This window comes from Gigantopelta aegis, chromosome 6 (assembly GCF_016097555.1).
Source record: "Gigantopelta aegis isolate Gae_Host chromosome 6, Gae_host_genome, whole genome shotgun sequence".
Classification (NCBI taxonomy): Eukaryota; Metazoa; Mollusca; class Gastropoda; order Neomphalida; family Peltospiridae; genus Gigantopelta; species Gigantopelta aegis.
Window position 1 is genome coordinate 51,650,892 of NC_054704.1, and position 22,936 is coordinate 51,673,827.

A 22,936-nucleotide genomic window follows, 5' to 3' on the forward strand; every position below is an offset into this window, starting at 1 on the left:
CATTTTTGTTGAAAAAATTTGGCGCATTTTGAACGGTCGGTCGAAAGGTAGATGTGCGAGCTAGCATAGGTTTTGAATCGAGAATAGCTCATTAGTGGGTCGAGAGTAGCTCGTTAATTATAGACCTTCGTGATGCTGGTTGTCTCCCTAGGTTGTCCGTAGGGTCCTTATAAGGACCTGACCTCTTCTGGTCGTGGCATGACAACCCAGAGGAGACTCGTGCAATTGTGTAGACACTGGTAGGCAAGGCGTTTTGTTCCGGGGTGGTCGACGTGCTGATGTTGGCATGGTCCTCCGCTTCCTCCTTAGTGACACCAAGTACTAGTTTCCAGCAGCAAGTATTTGGGGATTGGGTGGGGGAGGCTGATATTCTTTTGTTCGGCCTCCCCCGGGTGCATTGCAATTGTGTACTCGGAACCGGTATTCTTTTGTCCGGTTCCTTATTAGAGCACGTGCTGGGCCATTAAATGGGGGGGGGGGGGGGGGGGGGGGGGGGGGGGGGGGGGGGGGGGGGGGGGGGGGGCGGATGCATTGTTATCATTAGTCAATGCATCCTGTGTACTGTTGCGGTGAGCGTGTAGTATGTATGTAGTCCTAGTTTGGTGTTAAGGTTGTACTTATTGTCTTACGTCCCTACTCTAATGATTCCAACGGTCTTCACGACCACCCCTCCCCCTCCGTCGTTGTGTAGCATTTAACACAATGGCGGGCGGGGGGGGGGGGGATTAGACTAATCTAGGTATCTAATTTAAAGGGCAAGCCCTTATAGTGTATGTATTGGTTAAAAAGCCTATTGCTTGCATAGTTAATTTTATTATTAATGAACAATCTTGCCACAGTCACCCATTCAAACGACACATCCAGTTCTTAACTTTGAGCGACACCCGCCCCCTGAATATTACTTTATGGAAATGACTAATTGATGAAATGACCAATATCTATATGTTATATAGTATAGCGTAGTTAGTTAGGCTTACGCCTATTGTATATTGGTTTGTTGTCTTACTTGGTTTGTCTTCGGTTCTCTGATGTTCGGTTGTTCTTCTGGGCTCTGGGTAGGTGACTTACCGTGGTCTGCTAGTTTTGTTCATTAATAATAAAGTGCATGGTGCGAGTACATGAATTGTGCGATATATACATGTGGTTTTTCCTGGATCGTGGTTGGCTGGTTTGGATGAATGAGCGTGCTGTAAAAAGAGAAAGTGGTAATTAGAGTTCCTATCCTGGTTGACTGTTTGGTTATTCAATGTTAGTTTTAGGATATTCGCTACCGACCCACCTTTGGCCACTTGCATTAGAGTGCATCGGGTCCGAGTTCAATAGTGGTTGCATCTCTTATGTAGGGGCTTACAAGTGGGTGGTTTTGAGTAATCCCTATAAATACTTTATTAGCACTATAGTGGGTCTTATCTTTACCTGTTCACCTTTGGCCCCCAGGTTGGAAAGCATCGAGTAGAGTTCGAATTGGTTGCAGTTCCTTCTTAGGGGCGTACTAGTGAAAGGTTATGAGTGCCTGTTGTTGGTCTATTTATAGCTTTAGTTTGGTGGACTGGACAAATAGATAAACTGCTTTGAAGGTTTTATGTTTTAGATATTTATCCGGGTTTAGTAGGCACCATCGCACAACCACGGCCTTTGATATACCAGTCGCGGCACAATGGCGGGAACGAGAAATAGCCCAATGTGCCCACCGTCGGGGATCAGTCCTAGACCGACTTCGTTCATTCATACATTCATTGGCTTCCTTCAGTAGCAAGATCTAGCTCAGTCGGTAGAGTGCTCGTCTGAAGTGCTGGAGTCGTAGGATCGAACCACGGTCGGAGAACACATTGGATGTTTTCCTATCTCAGCCAGTGCCTCATTGCTCGTCTGAGGTGCTGGAGTCGTAGGATTGAACCACGGTCGGAGAACACATTGAATGTTTTCCTATCTCAGCCAGTGCCTCACTGCTCGTCTGAGGTGCTGGAGTCGTAGGATCGAACCACGGTCGGGGGACACATTGGACGTTTTCCTATGCTGGTGCCAGAAGATGGTGAGATGGACACGTGCCAAGTGGAGGACTGTTTTGTTCTTAGATGAGTCTCGTTTTCTGCTGTCACGTGCTGATGGAGCCACACGTGTCTATAGACATCGAGGGGAACGTTATGCTCCAAACTGCATGCGACAAGTCCAACATGGTGGTAGGACTGCTCTTGTGCATTTGGCAGGTGAACTGATAGGCATCAGATATCGAGACGAGATCCTGCATCACGTCATTCCGCACATGAACATCAACGGTGGGATGTTTCGGCATGACAATGCTAGACCACATATTGCACGTGCTATTCAGGAATTTCTGCAGCGCCACAACGTCCAGACATTACCTTGACCTGCCCGTTCGCCGGATTTAAACCCAATAGAACATTTATGGGATGCACGGGATCAGCGTGTGCGCCAGAGGAATCCACCACCCCAGACACTTCCGCAACTTCTTACGGCACTGCAGCATGAGTGGCAGAACATTCAACAACATGTTGTGCAACGTTTGATTGCTTCCATGTGTCGCCGTTGTCAAGCTGTCATCAGGGCTCGTGGTTGTCATAACCGATACTGATATTTTGCCCACCCCTATGTCACACATATGCCTGTGTACATGTTTCAGGTGGATTTCCAGAGATACTGTTTCGAACATGTACAGAGTAATCCCCTTCCTATGGCGTCTTGATCTTTGGTTGCTTGTATCATGTCTACCAGGTTGGGTTTTTTTTATATTTGAAGAGTATATATCATCACGCATCAAACTAATCATCACGTATTTTTACATGGATTACAACTATTGTAGAATGATGGATATACATGGTGAAAGGTTTTCAGGCCAGCTTATTTTGCCCGAACGTCTCTATCGTTATTGCCCAAATGCAAATATGTCCTCAGCGCTGGTGGGTGGGGTGGGGTGGGGTGGGGTTGAGGGTGGAGGTGGTCACCCCTACACACACACACCCCGGTCTCGTACGCTTATCTCCAGTGATGCAAGGCACTCAAGATTTGTGGCAGTCTACCATAGCAATTTCTAACCAAAACACTCCCAAAACGGTTAGATAAATACACTAAATATAAAATGGTGTGCTTTGCCAATTTTTATTACGTCTGGTAACCAGACATGTAAAAACAACCCAACAAAAACAACGGAAACAAACAAACAAAAACGAAAAGAGAAAAAATCCCACAATTTTGTTAAAAAAAAATTTAAAGGAAGAAAGTTAAAAAGGTAACCTACAATCAATCACACTTTAACAGCGGCGGCATGTTTGAAATTCAACTGCATTTTCATAACTGGTTCATATTGTGCAATTTGTTGAATAAAAGGACAAAACAAATACCGTTTCATACAGGTATGTTAATTTTTTAGTGTAGAAATGCATTTTGCAGTTTACCTATGAATACATATTGTTGTTATCATTGCATTAAACATAGGGCCTGGATTAAAGAATAATTAATTATGATGTTTCTACCTCTTTCATGTGATCAAAGTTAAAATTTGTTTAATTTAACGACACCACTAGAACACAATGCTTTATTAGATGTTTTGCCATATGTCTTAGTGAGGAAACCCCCTACATTCTTCCATTAGTAACATGGCATCTTTTATATGCACCATCCCACAGACAGGGTAGCACATACAACGGCCTATGATATACCAGTCGTGGTGCACTGGTTGGACCGAGAAATAGCCCAGGGCGCTGCGTCTCCCTGCGTCCCGCCCCTCCTCCATATAATCAAGTCTAAAACAGCCCTAATGTTGGTTTCACTAGTTTCCTTTCCTTCAGTCCTTCCCTTCAATTCACCGGCCTCGGTGGCGTCGTGGCAGGCCATCGGTCTACAGGCTGGTAGGTACTGGGTTCGGATCCCAGTCGAGGCATGGAATTTTTAATCCAGATACCGACTCCAAACCCTGAGTGGGTGCTCCGCAAGGCTCAATGGGTAGGTGTAAACCACTTGCACCGACCAGTGATCCATAACTGGTTCAACAAAGGCCATGGTTTGTGCTATCCTGCCTGTGGGAAGCGCAAATAAAAGATCCCTTGCTGCCTGTCGTAAAAAAGAGTAGCCTATGTGGCGACAGCGGGTTTCCTCTAAAAAAATCTGTGTGGTCCTTAACCATATTTCTGACGCCATATAACCGTAAATAAAATGTGTTGAGTGCGTCGTTAAATAAAACACTTCTTTTTTTTTTTTTCCCCCTTCAATTCATTACGTTGGAGAAACGGTTATTTCTAAAGGAACCAATACATAAATATATGTCAAAACGTACTTGTCAAAATATTTGCTACCCGTGATTAGAGTTGCTGCCCTTTAAATAACTCAATTGACTAAGAAGATAATTTTGTCCTGGGGTGACGTTCTTGTATCTTGGTCAGCATTGATTTAGACGTACAGTGTCTTTATTTAATCAGTGGGTCGACGTTAGGTTTTGTCTTGAGTCAAATAAAACCTTTACTAATTGTTTTATCTGTCCAAAGTGTACTTTGAAGATTCTAATGAATTGCGAAAGTTTAGATCGATCGTTATACAAATAAGTCACTTTGGTATCGAAAATGTATCTGGAATTCTCTACTGGTAGTTTAGAATGTAAATTCGATAAAATCGAGATGTTTTAGAGGTAGTTGTTGTAAGTCATCACTAAATTGTTGGGGGAGAAAAAACAAAATTTGTCAACAGCTCTCAGTGCACCAGGATGTAGCCCAGTGGTAACGCGCGCGGTCGGTCTAGGATCGATCCTCGTCGGTGGGCCCATCTGGGCTATTTCCCGTTCCAGCCAGTGTACCACGACTGGTATATCAAAGGCTGTGGTATGTACTACCCTGTCTGTGGGATGGTGCATACAAAAGATCATTTGCTGCTAATCGAAAAGAGTAGCCCATGAAGCGGTGACAGCGGGTTTTCTCTATCAATATCTGTGTGGACCTTGACCATGTGTCTGACGCCATATAACCGTAAGTAAAATGTGTTGGGTGCGTCGTTAAATAAAACATTTCTTTCCTTCCTTCCTTCCTTCACTGCGCCAGTTATCATATCATGGGTTAAACACATAATGAATTGATTCAGTTTGATTGTATACTTAAACGGTTACACATAACCTGTTACCTTGTACCGATGGGTTGTAGCTCTAAATAAATAAATAATTGAATTGAATTGTACCGTTAGAATCTGATTCTTTTTAAACGCCTAAATAATAAACAGCATATTAAAAGTGTATTTATTTCCATGGTGGTACCTCGTACCTTTGTATACGTAACCTTTGTTTCTGCTACAGGCAGGGTTTCTGCCAGAGGTTAAACGGGTATAGCGCCATACCCCAAATATTTTTGCAGATTTTTTTTTTAAGTTAACCTTTTGACAAAAATAATTACTCTTATCATTTATGTATGATTTTCTTAACCCTAACCATAAACATAACCCATTTTCTTTCTGAGGGAGGCTCCCCATACCCCCTGTTGACTGTGGTTGCATTCAGTTCCATAACGCCATACCCCAAAATGTCTTTCTGGCAGAAACACTGACAGGATACTAAGGGTAAAATTATGGACCCTCAAATCTTGGAAATTAATGGAAACGTTTTTTTATGGTTTTTAGAAAGATTATAGTAACAGAATGTTCTTGTTGTTTAAAATGTGTCAAAATACATGAAATTCAGTGTCCAATTTCAAAATAATGATTTCAAATGCTTACATTCTAGAGGCAAGGTATCTGACAGAAAGAAATTTTTGGGTTTGGCACTATGGAATTGAATATTTGCTGAATACAGTCGACAGGGGTTATGGGGAACCTCTCCCAGAAAGAAAATGGGTTAGGTTTAGGGTTAGGGTTAGGGTTAGGGTTAAGAAAACCAGAGAGTAATGATAAGATTAAAGAGTCATTAATTTTATCAAAAGGTTAACTTAAAAAAAAAAATAATAATAAAAATAAAAAAAAATAACAATAAAAAATCGCAAAACAATTTGGGTATGCCGCCATACCCGCTTTACCCCCTGAGAGGGGCATTTATGATCTTTTTTGTTTTATTACGTATCCTCAAATTATTTTCTGGCAGAATGCCAGATAATCATACAAACAGAAAACGCAATAACGTTAGCCAAATTTCGACAATTGTTAGAGTGAAGGTGGTTATATTGAAAGCACTGGCGTTGACAGTAACGTTACAGAAGTTTAGATCTTAGCGTTACATAATTATACTGACAGGGATGGGGAGAACACTGTAAAGCCCACTCCACACTAACACAGCGCATCAACAGCGCCGTCGATAGAAAAAAAAATCACTTCCCACGGTTTTTGCCAAAGGGTAAAACGGGTATGGCGCCATACCCAAACAATTTAGCAGATTTATTTGTTTAACTTAAACTTTTGACAAAATTAATTACTTTTACAATTACTATATAATTTTCTCAACCATAACCCTAAACTTAACCCATTTTCTTTCTGAGGGAAGTCCCCCATACCCAATGTTTACTGTAGTTGTATTCAATTCCATAGCACCATACCCAAACAGAAAATTCTAGCAGAAACACTGCTTCTAACGAAGTACCCTTTACATACCCCAACTACGGTAGCCCGTATACAGTGCCAAGTATTCTGCCAGAAAAATCAAATTGAGGGTACGTAATAAAAACAAATCAGGCCATAAATGCTCCTATTAGGTGGCTATGGGTTTGAAATATTTTGAAATTGGACAACTTTTAAACAGCAGTTCTATTACTATCACCTTTCTAAAAATTATAAATTATATATTCATTAATTTTCAAGATGTTAGGGTACGTACTTTTACCCTTCGTACTTTCTGGCAGAAACACCGAATGTACATTTTGCTGCTTTTTACTCCCGACTCTCGCAGACACCACCAGTTGTGATGTCATAATGTTGTAATATTACAGGTCTTCCACGTTTTGACACCACTGACGAGATTGTTTGTTTGTTTTACTGAAAAAGAATGCCAACACAAAATATTATCGAAAAATGGTTAATGGAAGAGGTGCAGAAACATCCATGCAGACATTCATTGCATTTACATTAAATCAATGGAATAGAATAATGTTTAACGACACCCCGGCACGAAAAATACATCGGCTATTGGGTGTCAAACTATGGTAAATGCAAACATTAAATGGTGAACCACATCAATATAAAAATTTAACAGTTAAATTAAAACAATGTAAAGAACTGCAAAAAATAAAAATAAAAAATAAAAATATCACGGAGAAATAAAATTAAAATATAGAATAAAAGGTCCGTAACACGTAGAAATTGTAACAAGTTCTGGATGGATCGAAAAGATCCTCAAAGTTCTTGGACCAAATATATCTTTTCTAGTTTCCTTCAGATGCTTACACTCCACCAAACTGTGGGTACCATAAGTACAATCAATGGATGCTTAGTCGGCGCTGAGAAAAGTGATTGAAAATACCAGGGGTAGATATATCTAGCTGGTGGTTACATCCCTAAAGACACGTAGCACCGTTATTTTCAAATTCAATTTTTAAAAAAAATTAAAATTGGTTGTCTTTTTATTCCTTTTGAAGCATGGTGTTATTGATGTTTCACAGCTGACGTGTTGCCGACGTGCTGCTGATGGAATGCGTTATGTGGGACGGGCTTAACAATGCTTGTATTTGCGTCATTCGGTTATTGTTAAATTCAGACCGATTCCCTAGACTGGTCGCACTACAGCTGGAATAAGAATTTCTGTTACAAATTTAGAACAAAATATGAAAGATTTGACCGAGTTCATGCAATTTCTGACACAATCAGACGTACAGAGTCGAGAGACAAAAATATTCGGAGTAATCTTTTTAAACTTTTGGTCTAAATTTGTCACACAATGCTTCCGTGTTCTTTTCTTTGCAGCTTATCACAAAACAGTGAATGGGTTCTTTGTTCTGCAAGAAAGAATATTTGTCTGCTGTACTGATACTGTATATTATGTATATATATATTTAAGAACCTCGCCTATCGTTCCGATTGACGCAATCATTTGTGTTTTTTCCCCCCTTTTTTTTACGTCCCTCCTAACTCCTGACAATATCCTGCCAGTTTAGTTTTTGGTTTGATAAATGTTCTATCCGCGCAGCTGTTGGGATGGTAAACATGAGACAAGTGTTCATAATTCTCAAGATTGTTGTTCTAAACCAATGTGAGCAGTTTTCGTGGCTTGCTGCCAGTGATACGATTCTCCCTCACTAGCACTCTTTCTCTGTAACCACTGTTGCTTGTATTTACATCATCTACCAAACACTGGCAGTCTCGCTCTGGCACTTTCGTTCACAGTGACCCAACCTTGGGCGGCGAAAGGAGTTGTTGTTTCCATGACGACTGATTTACCTCATGTAGGTGTGTTACACAGGTGTAATATTTATATACCTGCGAAGTAAACACAGTGTTTCCTGCGTGAATTATCAATACAACGGAACTACAAAAAAAAATACCCCACACACACAAAAAAACACACACACAGAAAACCGTCATTAAGACACATGATTTTTGGTGTGTGTGGGTTTTTTGTTTTGTTATATATATTAAAACAAAAACTTCAGGAAACAACGCAAACATAAGGTGATTTCTGTTGCCATTGGCGATAGACTAATACGAAGGTGGTTTGAGGTTAAACTAATAACCTTCCTGGATCCTTGGTGGAATTGGTGTGGAGATTGACTTACATCATACATGTAACAGTGCAACTTCATCCTGTTCTAGGTATTAAGTGTTGACCTCGCCATTTTGATTACAAGACGTTGCTGTTGAAGATTATTCGATGATGACGACCACGGCGTTACAGCCACAGTTTCGTAAACAACACAGTAAGTAGAACATTATCAATAATTACATGTTGATCCTGCTGCTGCTGATGTTTTTACTGCTGCTGTTGTTGTTGTTGTTGCTGCTGCTGTTTTTACTGCTGCTGCTGTTGTTACTGCTGCTGCTGCTGTTGTTACTGCTGCTGCTGTTCTGACTAAGTACTAATGAAAATTAAATTGCACCACACTTTTGTTTGGTTTATTACCCTACACGAAAATACGTGGAATGAACAAATTAAAGCTGTATTAATATGATGTTGACCTGTTACTCAATACAAATGAGAGGTATAATAAACAAAATAAGTTGTCTTTTATAACTGAAAACAAAATATATTGACAATATTTATATGCACTTTGCACAGACAATTCGAAACAGACTATACTTCACATGGCATAGTCACACCTGGCAGGTGTGATTACAACTGTAGATGTAATAATGCAGTCGGTGATAATCAAGTTAATATAGTCTGTTTCAAACTTCCAAGTTTTTTTTTTTTTTTTTTTTTTTTTTTTTTTTTTTTTATGCAATCTTTTTCATGTTTATTGCGATTGTTATTTGTATATATATAACGGGACAACAGGTCATCATGAATACAGTTCATTACACGTTACACATTAACTGTTCTTAATTAGTACTCACAGAGAGTAATACTCGTAAATAGTGTCATTGTGAACGCTTGCCTGAAGTGTGATGGGTCGTAGGATCAATTGTCCATGATGAATCGGTTTTTACCCTGTTCCTCTAGCGATGTGATCATCAATGATTGATTGCTAACCATAACATTTGCTGTCTCAGTTATGAATGAAGTTTTTGAACTGAATACTACTATACAAATTATTAATGTATTTCGTCTGAATATTTTATGCTTTAATTTGTTTCGAGTATTTATTTTTCGTTTAAATTATGGAGCTTTTGTTAGTATTTAACTTAAAACCTTGTCAAATTTTATGTTTGATTTGATTGTTGTTGTTTACTTCAATTTTTTTTTCTTCATCATCTTCATGTCAGTTTTCGATTGTAAACGCCAATGTGAAATGTGTCTTCCTAGGAAACACGAAATATAACTCTATTACCTGGGCCCGTTCCACGAAGGATTCTTTCCGCTAAGATCCTTCGTGAAACGGACACCTGCCTGGTATAATCAGTGTTACTTTTGAAACGTATCGGGTGATTTCAGTAGACACTGTTAAAATTCCAAGCATTTTCATCATTTTAAAAGAAGATATTTTGAGTCGAGGAGAGGTTGGGAGATAACTCCAGTTTTACCCTGAAGAGAATAAACGTTGTTACAATTGATTACGTTTTTTAATTATTGTATTATTAAAGTTAACTTTATTATTATCAGCGATGATTAAGTGTTAGGTTGGAAGCAGAGCATAAATCCTAGGTCCGTTCCAATCCCCAAATAACTGGGTGGGGGAAGGTGGGGGTCTGGGTGGGGTGGAGAAAAAACACACACAAAATCCCCAAAATAACCGGAACAATAGTATGCATCATTGTTATAAAAAACAGGCATTCGTTGTTGCCCCTTGCAAGGGCAGACAGGCGGGTTCCCTATCTAGGACAGCGCGCTTGAACTGCAGTTGCGTGTCGACAAAAAAATAAGTTCTATCACCAGCACCACTTTAGGCGACCAAGAGTAAGCGAGTGGTTTCTTTCCATGTGGTTCCCCTTAGTGCTTCCATTTATTTCGAGTTTATGTGGGACAACAGCGTCATGTTGTTGTTATTGTTACATTAACTCTGTATTACGGTAAATTTCCCTTCTATTGGTAACAATGCTCATCCAGATTCCAGACATTCTGTACTGAACCACATTGTAGCTGGATGTGTCTCACGTATTCAGGGTTGACAGGAATACGACTGAATTAAACAGTGAAAACATGTTAGTATTAAAACACCATTTCTGAATTCATGTATCCACTGATATGTTCAACATTTGAGTTTTGAACACTCCCATTTCGGGTCCGGCCTCCGATAAGATCCACGCCCCCCCCCCCCCCCCCCCCCACCATCCGCATCTGAATCTTCTGCCGCCACACAATGGTCTTCTCGTTCCGATTATCAGCAAGGGATATCTTATATGATTTACGTCAGTGGTAGCAGTCAGATTGTCTTCGAGCGCTCGTCGTCTTGAACACACCACAAATTCCATCATTCTTCACATAAATCATATACCGTAAATCCTTGAATAGAAACCCAAACTTCTATTTGTTGTGTGTGTGACGCTCTGAGACCCGGCCTCTAAGACTATGCATGCAAATATTTCTAACATAGCCATGTTGTTAGGTCATATTATATTGTAGGCTTCTAAACTTTTTGTACATGTGTGTGGAAACCTCTTATCGCATTCAGAAACGAAAAACCCTTCTCCTTGTCTGTTCTTGCCATGTGGTTGTAAGCTTTTGACTTTATGCAACGGAATGGGACGGGGCTTGATGCGCGGTCGGTTTGGGATCGATTCGCTATGCGCTGTTTCTCATTCCAGGCTGCCAATGCATCACGGCTGGTATATCAAAGGCCGTGGTATGTGCCATCCTGCCTGGTAATGGTGCATATAAAAGATCCCTTGCTACTGGTGGAATATGTAGCTCGTTTCCTCTCTAAGACTGTATTTCGAAAATTACCAAATGTTTGACATCCAATAGCCGATGATTAATTAGTCAATGTGCTCTACTGGTGTCGTTAAACAAAACAAGCAAACAAACAAATTTACCAAATGGAAATGACGAGTATAACGTGGTCATTAACCTGACAAAGCTACAGTAGCAGACTAATGACTTTATGGAAAACAGGCTTCTGTTCAAGACAGGCCTCGGTTTTTCTAATCGAGGCAGGGGCGGGACGTAGCTCAGTGATACAGCGTTCGCCTGAGGTGCGATCGATCTAGGATCGATTCCCGTCGGTGGGCCCATTGGGCTATTTCTCTTTCCAGTCAATGCTCCAGACTGTGGGATGGTGCATATAAAAAATCCCTTGCTGCTAATCGAAAAGAGTAGCCCATGACGTGGTGACAGCGGGTTTCCTCTCTCACATCTGTGTGGTCTTTAATCATATGTCCGACGTCATATAACCGTAAATAAAATGTGTTGAGTGCATCGTTAAATAAAACATTTCTGTCCTTCCTTTGGTGGTTTTTGTTTTGTTTTGGGTTTTTGTTTTTTTTGGGGTGGGGTGTGTGTGTGTGTGTGTGGGGGGGGGGGGGGGGTTGCTTGTTTGAGATGCTTCGAGACCCGGTCACTTATTGAGGCAGGCTTCTATTCAAGGCAGGCCTCTATCAAAGGATTTACTGTAAGTCTGGAACACATTTAGTTCCGAGTTGTGGATTCCAGCAATAAATATCTCCGCCCTTGCATCTGATCGGTGCACCCATCTCGAATAATAAACCAAGAAACACACCAACCTTTCACACAGGTACTTGAAAGAAAGGTCAAAGACAATGAAATTGCGAAGTTGCCTAACCGGAGTGATCCGCCATTAAAAACCGTCAAGTTTCAGAACGCAAATGGCTCGACGGCGAAGGGAGGCAACTCGTGTATGATACATTCGTGGAGGGAAAATGCTGTTTAATTATGTAGCTTTTAAGAGTACAAATCAAAACAAATCCACCCATACGCTGTGCATTATGTACTATTTCTGTCGGCCAGGTTTCTTACAGTTCACTGAGACATAAGGGTCGCTGTTCATGCTATGTGTAGGTATTATTATAATCATCATCATCGTCATTATTATCATCATCATCATCATCATCATCATCATCATCATCATCACGAGACGTATCCCAGTGGGAAAGCGCTCGCCTGATGCGCGGCCGGTCTGGGATCGTTACCCGTCGGTGGGTCCATTGGGCTATTTCTTGTTCCAGCCACTGCACCAAAACTGGTATATCAAAGGCCGTGGTATGTATTATTCTATCTGTAGGTTGTTGCATATAAAAGATCTCTTGCTACTAATAGAAACAAAAGTAACAGGTTTCCTTTCTAAGACTATATGTCAAAATTTCCAAATACTTAACATCCAATAGCCGATGATTAATACATAGATGTACTCTAGTGGTGTCGTTAAACAAAACAAACTAACTATTTTTTGTGTGTTTAATTTGGATGTGCTTTTGTGCATGTGATAAGTCGTCAATCATGGGCTGTAGCGGAAGAATACAATAAACCAAAAGAGAATTTATGAATGTGTTTGCGCACATGACATTGGAAAGATATTTAAAATAAAATTATTTTAAAAGGAATAAATGAATGAATGAATGGTTAACGACACCCCAGCATGAAAAATACATCTGATATTGGGTGTCAAAGTATATGGTAAATGAAAAGAAGAAGATGAAGACGTTTGGTTTGTTTAAAAACACCACTAGAGCACATTGATTTATTAATCATCGGCTATTGGATGTCAAACATTTAGTTAGTTTGACATATTATAGTCATCACGGGAAACCCGCGACATTTTGTGTAATGCAGCAAGGGATCTTTTATATGCACTTTCCCACAGATAGGATAGCACATACCACGGCCTTTGCTATACCAGTGGCAGTCGTGGTGCAATAAATGAAGTGATGATCTTTTCATAGAAGTATTATTTTACAACATAAATGTGCTTAAAGATCCTATATCGTATATATAATTACATGTTCCATATGTCGAACTTTTTACATTTATTTGTTAAAAATAAATACAAATTAATCGATCTCACACATACACATCTTCACATAACTAACTCGGGAATATCGAAATTACAATGTGCTTGCACGCTGTGTAAACAGACTCGCGTTTTGTACAAACAGATTCCTGTCTTATCACTTATAGCAAATAATTAACTTGATGAAAATTTGACAAGTTGACTACTTAAGGCAATATCTCACGCTTATATAATATGTTAGTGAAATTTTTATTATAAATTTACACCGCAATAAACTTGGTGATATTTTTTTTTTACTATTGGCAGCTGAATAAGGTCGTCAGAAACAGACAGTGTTGCACAAAAACAGCGAACTAGTCGGCAGCATCGACCTGGCATAACGTCAGCTGTCCACTGAAGTTTATTCGATTAAAAAAACAAAACAAACAAACAAACAAACAAACAAAAAACCCCAACTATTTAGCTGTATGGGCATATAATTGAAAGTATAATGTGTACACTTCAAAGCCAACGTTAAATAATTTTGACGGGAAGCCGCCATTATGCGACTTTATAATAGCTTTAATATATAAGTCCAATTGAGATTCCAAAATATTGGACTTGGGTACTCGGAGGGTCAAACTCGACCCGGACCCGTGTACCCGAAACTAGATGATAATCAGACTAAGGGATAAAATTAAACAGCATTATGCATATTAATAGCAGCACGGGACGTGGATGCCCAATCATGCCATTGTATTGCATTCCATACATTCGACTTTTGTTTCCCCGCCATGTCCCATAGCCCTATAACGTCACAGGCAGCAAACATATGGCAAAGTGACGTAGACAAACAACAACAAAAAAGTTATTAAATGAGAGTAATCTTCCTTGTACGGGTGCTCGTGTCCTGTGAACGGACTCGAGTCTTGCCAGACTCGGCCCGTGCCCGAGTACTCTAGTAGCTGTTGAGATCCTAATTTCAGCACGCTGCTATTTGTAGCATCTCGTTTCTATGATTACGGAGGGAGTGTGTGTTGGGCGAACCATTGCTAGTTAACATTTCTCACTGGAATGACAGATAACACGAAGAATCCTTTAAAAGGGACCTGTCGCACTCCAGGCTTTAAATATGAGACGCTGATCTAACTGTAAGTTATTTGAATAAATTAGGTTACTGACTGAATGTAATTAGATATTATGTGTTATACATTTGTACATTCTGTTTATAAAAAGGCGTGTTTATACCACGCAATTAGCCTGTGTTATTTAGTCGCATTGTTTCCATATTGCTTGGATTTCTATAATTTATGTATTATTCATGTTAATTTTTCATTACAGGGCCGATCCATATGCACGACATGTAAGTACATTTAATATTATTTAAATCATCGACATTTGAAAAGTTCAAGACGACGAAAATATCCGGATTTAGATCTGAAGATAGAAACAAAAGGAAGTAGCATTTTAGTTATCTCAACACTTGATCCAAAATGTGAGAAAGGAAACCCGTACCCGGCACTACTTTTACCTATAAACAGCAAACGATCTTTTATAGAGACAATTCAACACACACCACGGCCTTTGATGACCACTGGTCCAGTCTTTGGGCATAGGTTGTGATGCAAAGAAAACATCAACGTTGGTTGCACCCCATGTGATCTACCACCGAGTCTTAAGCTGCGTTCACACTAACACTTTAAACTAGTTTAACTAAACCGGTATGACTAAATCGGTTTAAATTGTGAGTGTGAAGGCGATCTTTTCACAATACCGGTATAGCTAAAACATTTCAGTATGTGGTTTAGTTAAACTGATATAAATAAAAAGTTTAAAATGTAAGTGTGAATACAAACTGTTTTAGTTAAACTCGTATAAGAAGGAAGTGACTGTGACTTCACAGTCAGAATAAGCAGTAAAGTGCGTTAGCAATGGCCTAAGAGATTCGTAGTCCATTCATGTTTTGATGTCTTGCGCAAGTGCGGATAACTACACTGCCGCCTTATACCAGTATAGCAAGTTCAAGTTCAAGTTCAAGTTCTTTACTGCGTTAAGTTTTTCTGTTAGATATAGCTGTTATACATGTGAACGTTCGTCATTTCCAACCAAAAGTCTTGTAGCTAAACCAGTAAAGTTAAACCAGTTTAAGTTGTGTAAATGTGAACACGGCTATATTCTGCCCGATTAGAAGTATTGGTTTATGTATTCAGGTCTGTAGGCAGAACGGGTATAACAGCAAACAGAAAGGTTTAATGAAAAGTTTTAAAAAAAATAGAAGGCATGCATTTGTGTTTTTCATGTGATTGCATCGGGGGGGGGGGGGGGGGGGGGGGGGGATCTGTAGGCTTGAATTTAAAACGACTGTCCCGGCTTTGCTACCAATGTTTACATGATAGATACATTAAAAAGCACACACCAATATTTTTTTTTACAAAAATCATTCTGTATATTCAGTCGGTGTTTTTATACACTACTCTTCTTCGACAGTGCACTAAACCAATTTACTCTCCAAGCAATGTTGTATCTGTGTCCTCCTACATGATACCATCAGCTATTTAAATACAACTGACCAGTGCGGTCAATACCCAATATCTACGTTATTCTAGGCAAGGGATGTTCAAAAATCGACCACACCAGTGGGATCGTACTTGTCTAATGTTATTTTATGCTGGTGGATCTGTAGTTGTGTTGGTATAAAATGACAGTAGCTAGTGGAAATGTCCCTATTAGTTCAGTTGGTAGAGCGCTAGATGCTCAGATTGAGGGTCTTTGGTTCGAATCCTTTCAGTGGATTTTTGTGTTAATTTGGAGCATACGTAGAGACTGGGTGGGTTTTTAAAAAAATACAATAATGCAATTATAACTCAGTCAGGACCCGTAACAGTTGAACTGCCTGTGGCCCACAGCTCCGGGACGTAGCTTCACTTGATGGGGGAGTATGTAGTAGTGTTAGTATAAAGTGTTAGCTAGTGGGCATTTCCCTATTAGCTCAGTTAGTAGAGCGCTGGATTCTCGTACTAAAAATCCGTGGTTCGAATCCCTTCAGTGGAGATTGATTTTTCTGTTGCTGATCCGCTGCAAGTTTTCTTGTATGCAGACTTAGCTTCAGCTTATGAGTAAAGTGGGCTTTTTTTGTGCCTCAGTTCTGGAACAACCCTAACGCACGCTATTAACACTGGGTGTTGCTTCACAACACTGACTTTGAAACAATGATTTTCTGTATAATCAGTTCAAAATTGTCCTGACTTCTAAGCAGTTTAGAGATATTTATTTTGCCGGGAGAAGGGAGGGTTCATAACACAACATAGATCATTTCAAAGATAAAAGTCTCGGTCTTGTAAAAATAAATATCCACCTGACTGTTGATGGAAGAGCACAGTTTTACATCGCTTCTACATGGATATATGCATATATAAAATGTTTTCTTAAACTTCATACAGTGTACTTGTACAATAAGTTTTTATGCACATTATTTGGTCGTCTTATATTTCAACTTCAGGCTTTGGTTATGGCTTTAAAATATTTTGAAATCGGACACGGCATTTCATGTACGTTGACAAATTGTAAACAGCAATTCTCTTTTAGGATACGTTTTGGCAGAAACCCTGATCTTAATTATCTGTAATTTATGTATTATATATTTATGATGATGTATACCTTTGCTAGTTAATGTATAATTTTTTTATTATGACATTGGTAGTTTTGACTTTTTTATTTGGATGTATTTATAGAGGGGATCCGTGTATTGAAAATATTACCTTCCTCACTCTCTCTCTCTCTCTCTCTCTCTCTCTCTCTCTCTCTCTCTCTCTCTCTCTCTCTCTCTCTCTCTCTCTCTCTCTCTCTCTCTGTCTGTCTCTCTTCCTAACTCACCCTTTGTCTCTCTCCCCTCTCTCACTCTGTCTGTCTCTGTTTCTCTCTGTCTCTCTGTCTCTCTCTCTCATTAAATTTAATAAAATAAATGTTTTAACTTGTCTTAACATGATGGAAAATGACATTTTGTGGGTGTGGTTTGTTTTTGTTGTGTGTTTGTTTTTTAACGCATGCACACATTCCGAAATCAACAACGTAATTCGACGAAAACCTGTTAGTAAAAGGAGTCAATTGCGTATTAGAAGGTTGCAAGACGAACCATATTTTTAGAAAATAATCTCTACGGTACTTCATTCTTGCTTTTAACTTTCTTAGCTCGTGACAGGAACAATTAAAGAAGACTCGTCTCGTAGTTTTATGTAATTTCATCGTTTGCGAATATTGGCAGCTCGCCGAACTGTTTGAAACCAGGAATGTCGCTTCTTATTTATAGTTGCCAATGAGTTCATCTGTTACATTTGTTAGGCAAAACTGGTGGCCTTACTTTATAGGTTTCATAGGACTTAATCAGTTTTGATTGGTGATGATGTTAACACGTTCTGACAAACAGTATATAAGCGGTATACTAATGCATTTATGCTGTACTCATTTAAACTAACAGCAATTTAATAGATTCGCAGAACTTTTTTTTTGTCAGCAACCCTCATTTTCTACAAAATATCGGAATTGTTTTAGATGTTTGGTACTGTGCAACCTATATTGCCATTCTGGTATATATGTATCAACAGTCAGTCACATTGTACATGAAGTGTTTTCCTTTACCACTCTTTAACCCTAATCTATAAATATATATGTTATTTTCACGTATGGATTAGCAACGTGTAAGTGATTAGAAAACGAATTAGAAAGAGAGAGAGAGAGAGAGAGAGAGAGAGAGAGAGAGAGAGAGAGAGAGAGAGAGAGAGAGAGAGAGAGAGAGAGAGAGAGAGAGAGACAGACAGACAGACAGACAGAGAGACAGAGAGACAGAGACGAGATAGTGACGGTTAAGATTTTGATTCTAGAGAGCAGGTGACTGACATTAGATGTGTTTTACGCGTCTTGTATTATTATATATACATGTCACTGACGTCGTTTGTATAGATCTTTAGTCAAATAAACACTTGACTATGGGTGCATTGTGTATGGGTCGACACGAAAGTCTTATTTGCAGATGATAGACAGTATACATAACTAGAGACTTAGGCTTTGTCTTGGTGCTTTTAGAACACCCCCTGTATAGAGCTTATACCGTGAAACCTCTCAAAACCGGACCCTCTGTAAACCGGAATTCCCCCATAACCGAACATTTTTCATTGTCCGCTTTTTTAAAATCTGTACAGAACTTAACCTCTCTACACCGGATACCTCTTAAAATAGGACAATTTACTTGGTCCCGAGAGTGTCCAGTTTAGAGGGGTTTTACTGTATATGGATGTACACGAACTTTGTTTGTGTACTGGATGTGCAAAGTTTTCTCTTTATCTGCAGTTTGCCAGCAAGATTAAATCATTACCGAAATATCCTACACAATGTCATAATGCAGTGTTTAATAAAAATATATATATATATATGAAGCTTGGCTTAAAGGCATACTGTCACAGACCACTGACCTATTTAATGGTCTAACAAAGTATTACCTGAGTAAAAATAATTTGATTTGTCCCTAAATGCACTTTATTCAACCATCTTCATAACCACCATACTCCATTTATTAATGATATTTTGTAAAAATAATTGAATTATGGCAATGGTCCATAATTCAAAAACTAAAATTGCCGAGAGAGTCGACATAGATTTCACTCCATCATGGTTCAGTTAAGGTGATGCAATAGCTAGATTTGGTTTCTAACAAGTAATGTAATTTCTATTTATTATCCATTTTTTTTAGAGAAATAAGGTCCTTAAATCTGTGACAGTATGCCTTTAATGCTGTCGTTACATTTGGTCTTCGCATTAAGCGGGGTTTTTTTTCTTTGTCTCTTTCCAACATTAATTTAACAGACACTTTGGAAACTCCTTCATATTTTGTTTTACCACCTTGGTGTATCAAAGCACCCACAATTGTGATTGATCTTGTGCATCTGAAGAAAGTAGTACGGATGCTGTTGCATATAAACACTATTTCATGGAAATTCGAGACAGGTACCGTGATTACATTCCTGTTTACACAGACTGATCACGGGATGGGAAGTCTGTGGCTTATGCAGTCGTTTTTCGTCAGACACAATAATTACCATGAGACAGCCCGATTCGGCATGTATCTTTAGTGCTGATAATTGGGGAATCTTTAAAGCATTGAAAAAAATAAAGGATTCTGTTGCATCCAAATTTAGTTTTTCACAGATTCAGTTTCGTGTCTTCAAGCTTTACGTAATACGAAGCTGAAATAACCCAGTTGATCATCCCTTAATTGCGATGGTGATACGATAGTGCGTCCTTTTATCCATTTCCAATAGAGATACTGTGTTTTATTGGGTTTCCAGCCATGTTGACATCAGGGGTAACGAAAAGGCATATTCAACTACCAAGTCTGCTTTGGATTTGCCTCATGGCAGGGTTGGTGTGCCTTATGCATATTTTAAATATAGCATTAACCAATTTATTTTTTCAACTTGGCAAAATGATTGGAAAGGTGTGGTTGCGAAGAAGCTTCATTCTGTTAAGCCAGTCCTAGGAGAGTGGCAGTCCTCCTATAGGTGGCGCAGGATGGATGAAATAATATTGTGTCGTGCTCGCATCGGTCATACATACTTGACACATTCATTTATCTCGAATAAGGATCCTCAACATCAGTGTGAGCACTGTCAGTGTACTCTGACGGTACGTCACATTTTGGTGGAGTGCAATCAACTGAAGCAAACTAGAAACAAAGATATATTTGGTAGAAGAAATGTGATGATATCATTTTGATTGTTATGTGTTGAAATATTTAAGAGATACTGAATTTTATCCCAAATTTTAAATTTATTTTCCACAGTTTTTTACATTGCTGTATGTTTTATTTGAACTTTTAAATGTTTACATGTACACTGATGTTGATTTTTACATCATTGATGCATTTAGCTTAATTTTTCGTGCTGGAGTGTCGTTAAATATCCATTCATCCCGTCCGTCCTTCTGTCTGTCGTTTTGTTGTCTGTATGTCCGTCCATCTGGACATTTTTTTCAGAATGCCTCGAGATATTGAGCTGCAATTTTGTGTATAGCTTTATCATGTTCTGTTGCAGATCAAGTTTGACTTTCAATGGCGATTTACCCATTTTTCAGAGATATGGCCCCTTGAACTTGTTATGGCCTTTGTGTTGGGCCCGGTAGGGGACATGTATTGCTTTAGCAGTAGTATCAGAAAACTATCGTATGCCTAAATCTTTTTCGGCTATAGACACGTCAATAAAGTTAAAAGAAAGAAGAAAGCTATCAGTTGTTGTGTATAATAATAATAATAATAATAGATCATCAGAATGGTAATTCAAGTTTTCAGGTTTTGATTCGAGAGATTTTCTTTAATTATGTGTAGTTCCAGGTGCGTGTGCAGAAACTTTAGCAGGGGTGGGGGTGGGGGTGGGGGTTGGGGGTTGGGTGGGATTGAGATATGCTCATTCGGAAAATGTATTGAAAAAAAGAAATTTGCTTGAGCGAGGGGGTGTTCTACCCTATAATCCACCCCCTGCAAACAAGCCCGAATCCGCAAAACCAAACAGTTGGGTATAATTTCGGCTAGCAATACAGCCATAAGTTATATCGACAATGCAATTCAGAGATACATGGGTTAAGATCTGGGACACAGATAGTGCAAGGAATCAATCAACAATAACACTTTATACAGTTTGAAGTTGTTTACTGCGAGAGTCGAGTCTTCATCTTCACACACTCCGCTAGATGATGACGCATCCATGCAAAATGTTACTGCCAGTTCCACGCAAAGTGTCCGAATCTTGAACCTCGATTACCCACGTCGGTGGCTTCCTGTCTGAGACAGCGGAATAAGACTTGGATTTACGAGACACGTCTACTCTGACGTCGATTAATGGCGGTCACGACAATTTAGGTACACCCATGGGATACTTGCTAACACTAAATTACTTCTTTAAGTGGTCTCTGGTATTATGGACTTGAGAATTAAGGTTACGTATTTTCTCTATTCCTGGAAGTGCTGGAATCGATCGGTGTAGTATTTCTTTAATGGATCGCTATTAGTCAAGTGAATGCAATTTGGATATAATTTGTCTGAATATGTACATAAGATTGTCGCAGTAGCGTTTTGGGGATTACGCTGAATAATAGTAATGGTAATAACGTCCAAAGAATTGAAACACGGATATACAATGTATTTATGTATCACCTCATGTGGACCACAGACAAGTCAAATAAATAACAATGGTACCTAAGCCATTTCCCAAGGAATAAAATTAAAATACGATAAGTGTGTACAATAAAAGAAAGAAATGTTTTATTTAACGACGCACTCAACACATTTTATTTACGGTTATATGGCGTCAGACATATGGTTAAGGACCACACAGATTTTGAGAGGAAACCTGCTGTCGCCACTACATGGGCTACTCTTCCGATTAGCAGCAAGGGATCTTTTATTTGCGCTTCCCACAGGCAGGATAGCACAAACCATGGCCTTTGTTGAACCAGTTATGGATCACTGGTCGGTGCAAGTGGTTTACACCTATCCATTGAGCCTTGTGGAGCACTCACTCAGGGTTTGGAGTCGGTATCTGGATTAAAAATCCCATGCCTCGACTGAGATCCGAACCCAGTACCTACCAGCCTGTAAACCGATGGCCTGCCACGACGCCACCGAGGCCGTTGTGTGTACAATAAAATAACCATACATGTATGTATGTATATATGTGTGGAGTGTTGTGCAAGTTATGCAACTTTAAAAATAATTGATAAAAAAAAAAAAAAAAAAAAAATAATAAAAAAATAATAATAATAATAATAATATAATAAAATAATAATAATTATAATAAATACCCCAACCCCCCCCCCCCCCCCCCCCCCCCCCCCCCCCCCCCCCCCCCAACAAAGACAGACAGGTAGGCACTCGAGCCAGACAGAAAAAAACCCCAGTGAGATAGACAGAGCTAGAAAAAGAACGAGACAAACACAAATATAAACAATATTCATGTAATGTTGGGGTTTTTCTGCCTCATTTTTCTTCCTGGCTGTTGGCCATTATTATTTTCTATATGATCGATCGTTTCATCCATTCTTATTTCTGTAACCAAAGAAAGTGAGGTTGCGATATTTATTCACCAATCCATTCATTCGTCTGTCCTCCCATACATCCATATATTTCATCTATCCATCCATCCATCCATCCACCCGACCGCCCGCCCATTCATTCATCCATAGATCCCTCCCTCTATATATCATCGTGTAGGTATGTTCCACGTTTTGAGCAGTTGCCGGATTTCTTAATCGACCTGTATGAGTGTACTCTTGGAGCCGAAGTAAATGAAATTTCGTACCGTTAGTTAGCCACACGCCCAATAACATGGATGGGCTGTTGTTAATTGCTGGCAATATGCTTGCTCTCATAAACACGCCCGGACTCATGGAGTGACTGATTGCACGTTTCCATGCAGACGATAACGAGCGCGCGCGCAAATTGC

General features: G+C 39.4%; 1 protein-coding gene across 4 annotated transcripts in view; it reads left to right on the forward strand.

The window, feature by feature from the left end:
• Positions 1–22,936, forward strand: part of LOC121376255 — a 135,495-nt gene that overhangs the window by 3,725 nt on the left and 108,834 nt on the right. For 3 of the 4 annotated variants that reach the window (XM_041504082.1, XM_041504087.1, XM_041504086.1), the window contains exons 2-3: positions 8,725–8,828; positions 14,793–14,814. In XM_041504082.1, the coding sequence (XP_041360016.1) occupies positions 8,783–8,828; positions 14,793–14,814 (68 nt within the window). In that variant the 5' untranslated portion in view covers positions 8,725–8,782. Of the gene's footprint in view, positions 1–8,724; positions 8,829–14,501; positions 14,603–14,792; positions 14,815–22,936 lie in introns of those variants that run through there. The other variant, XM_041504084.1, reaches the window with a different exon arrangement.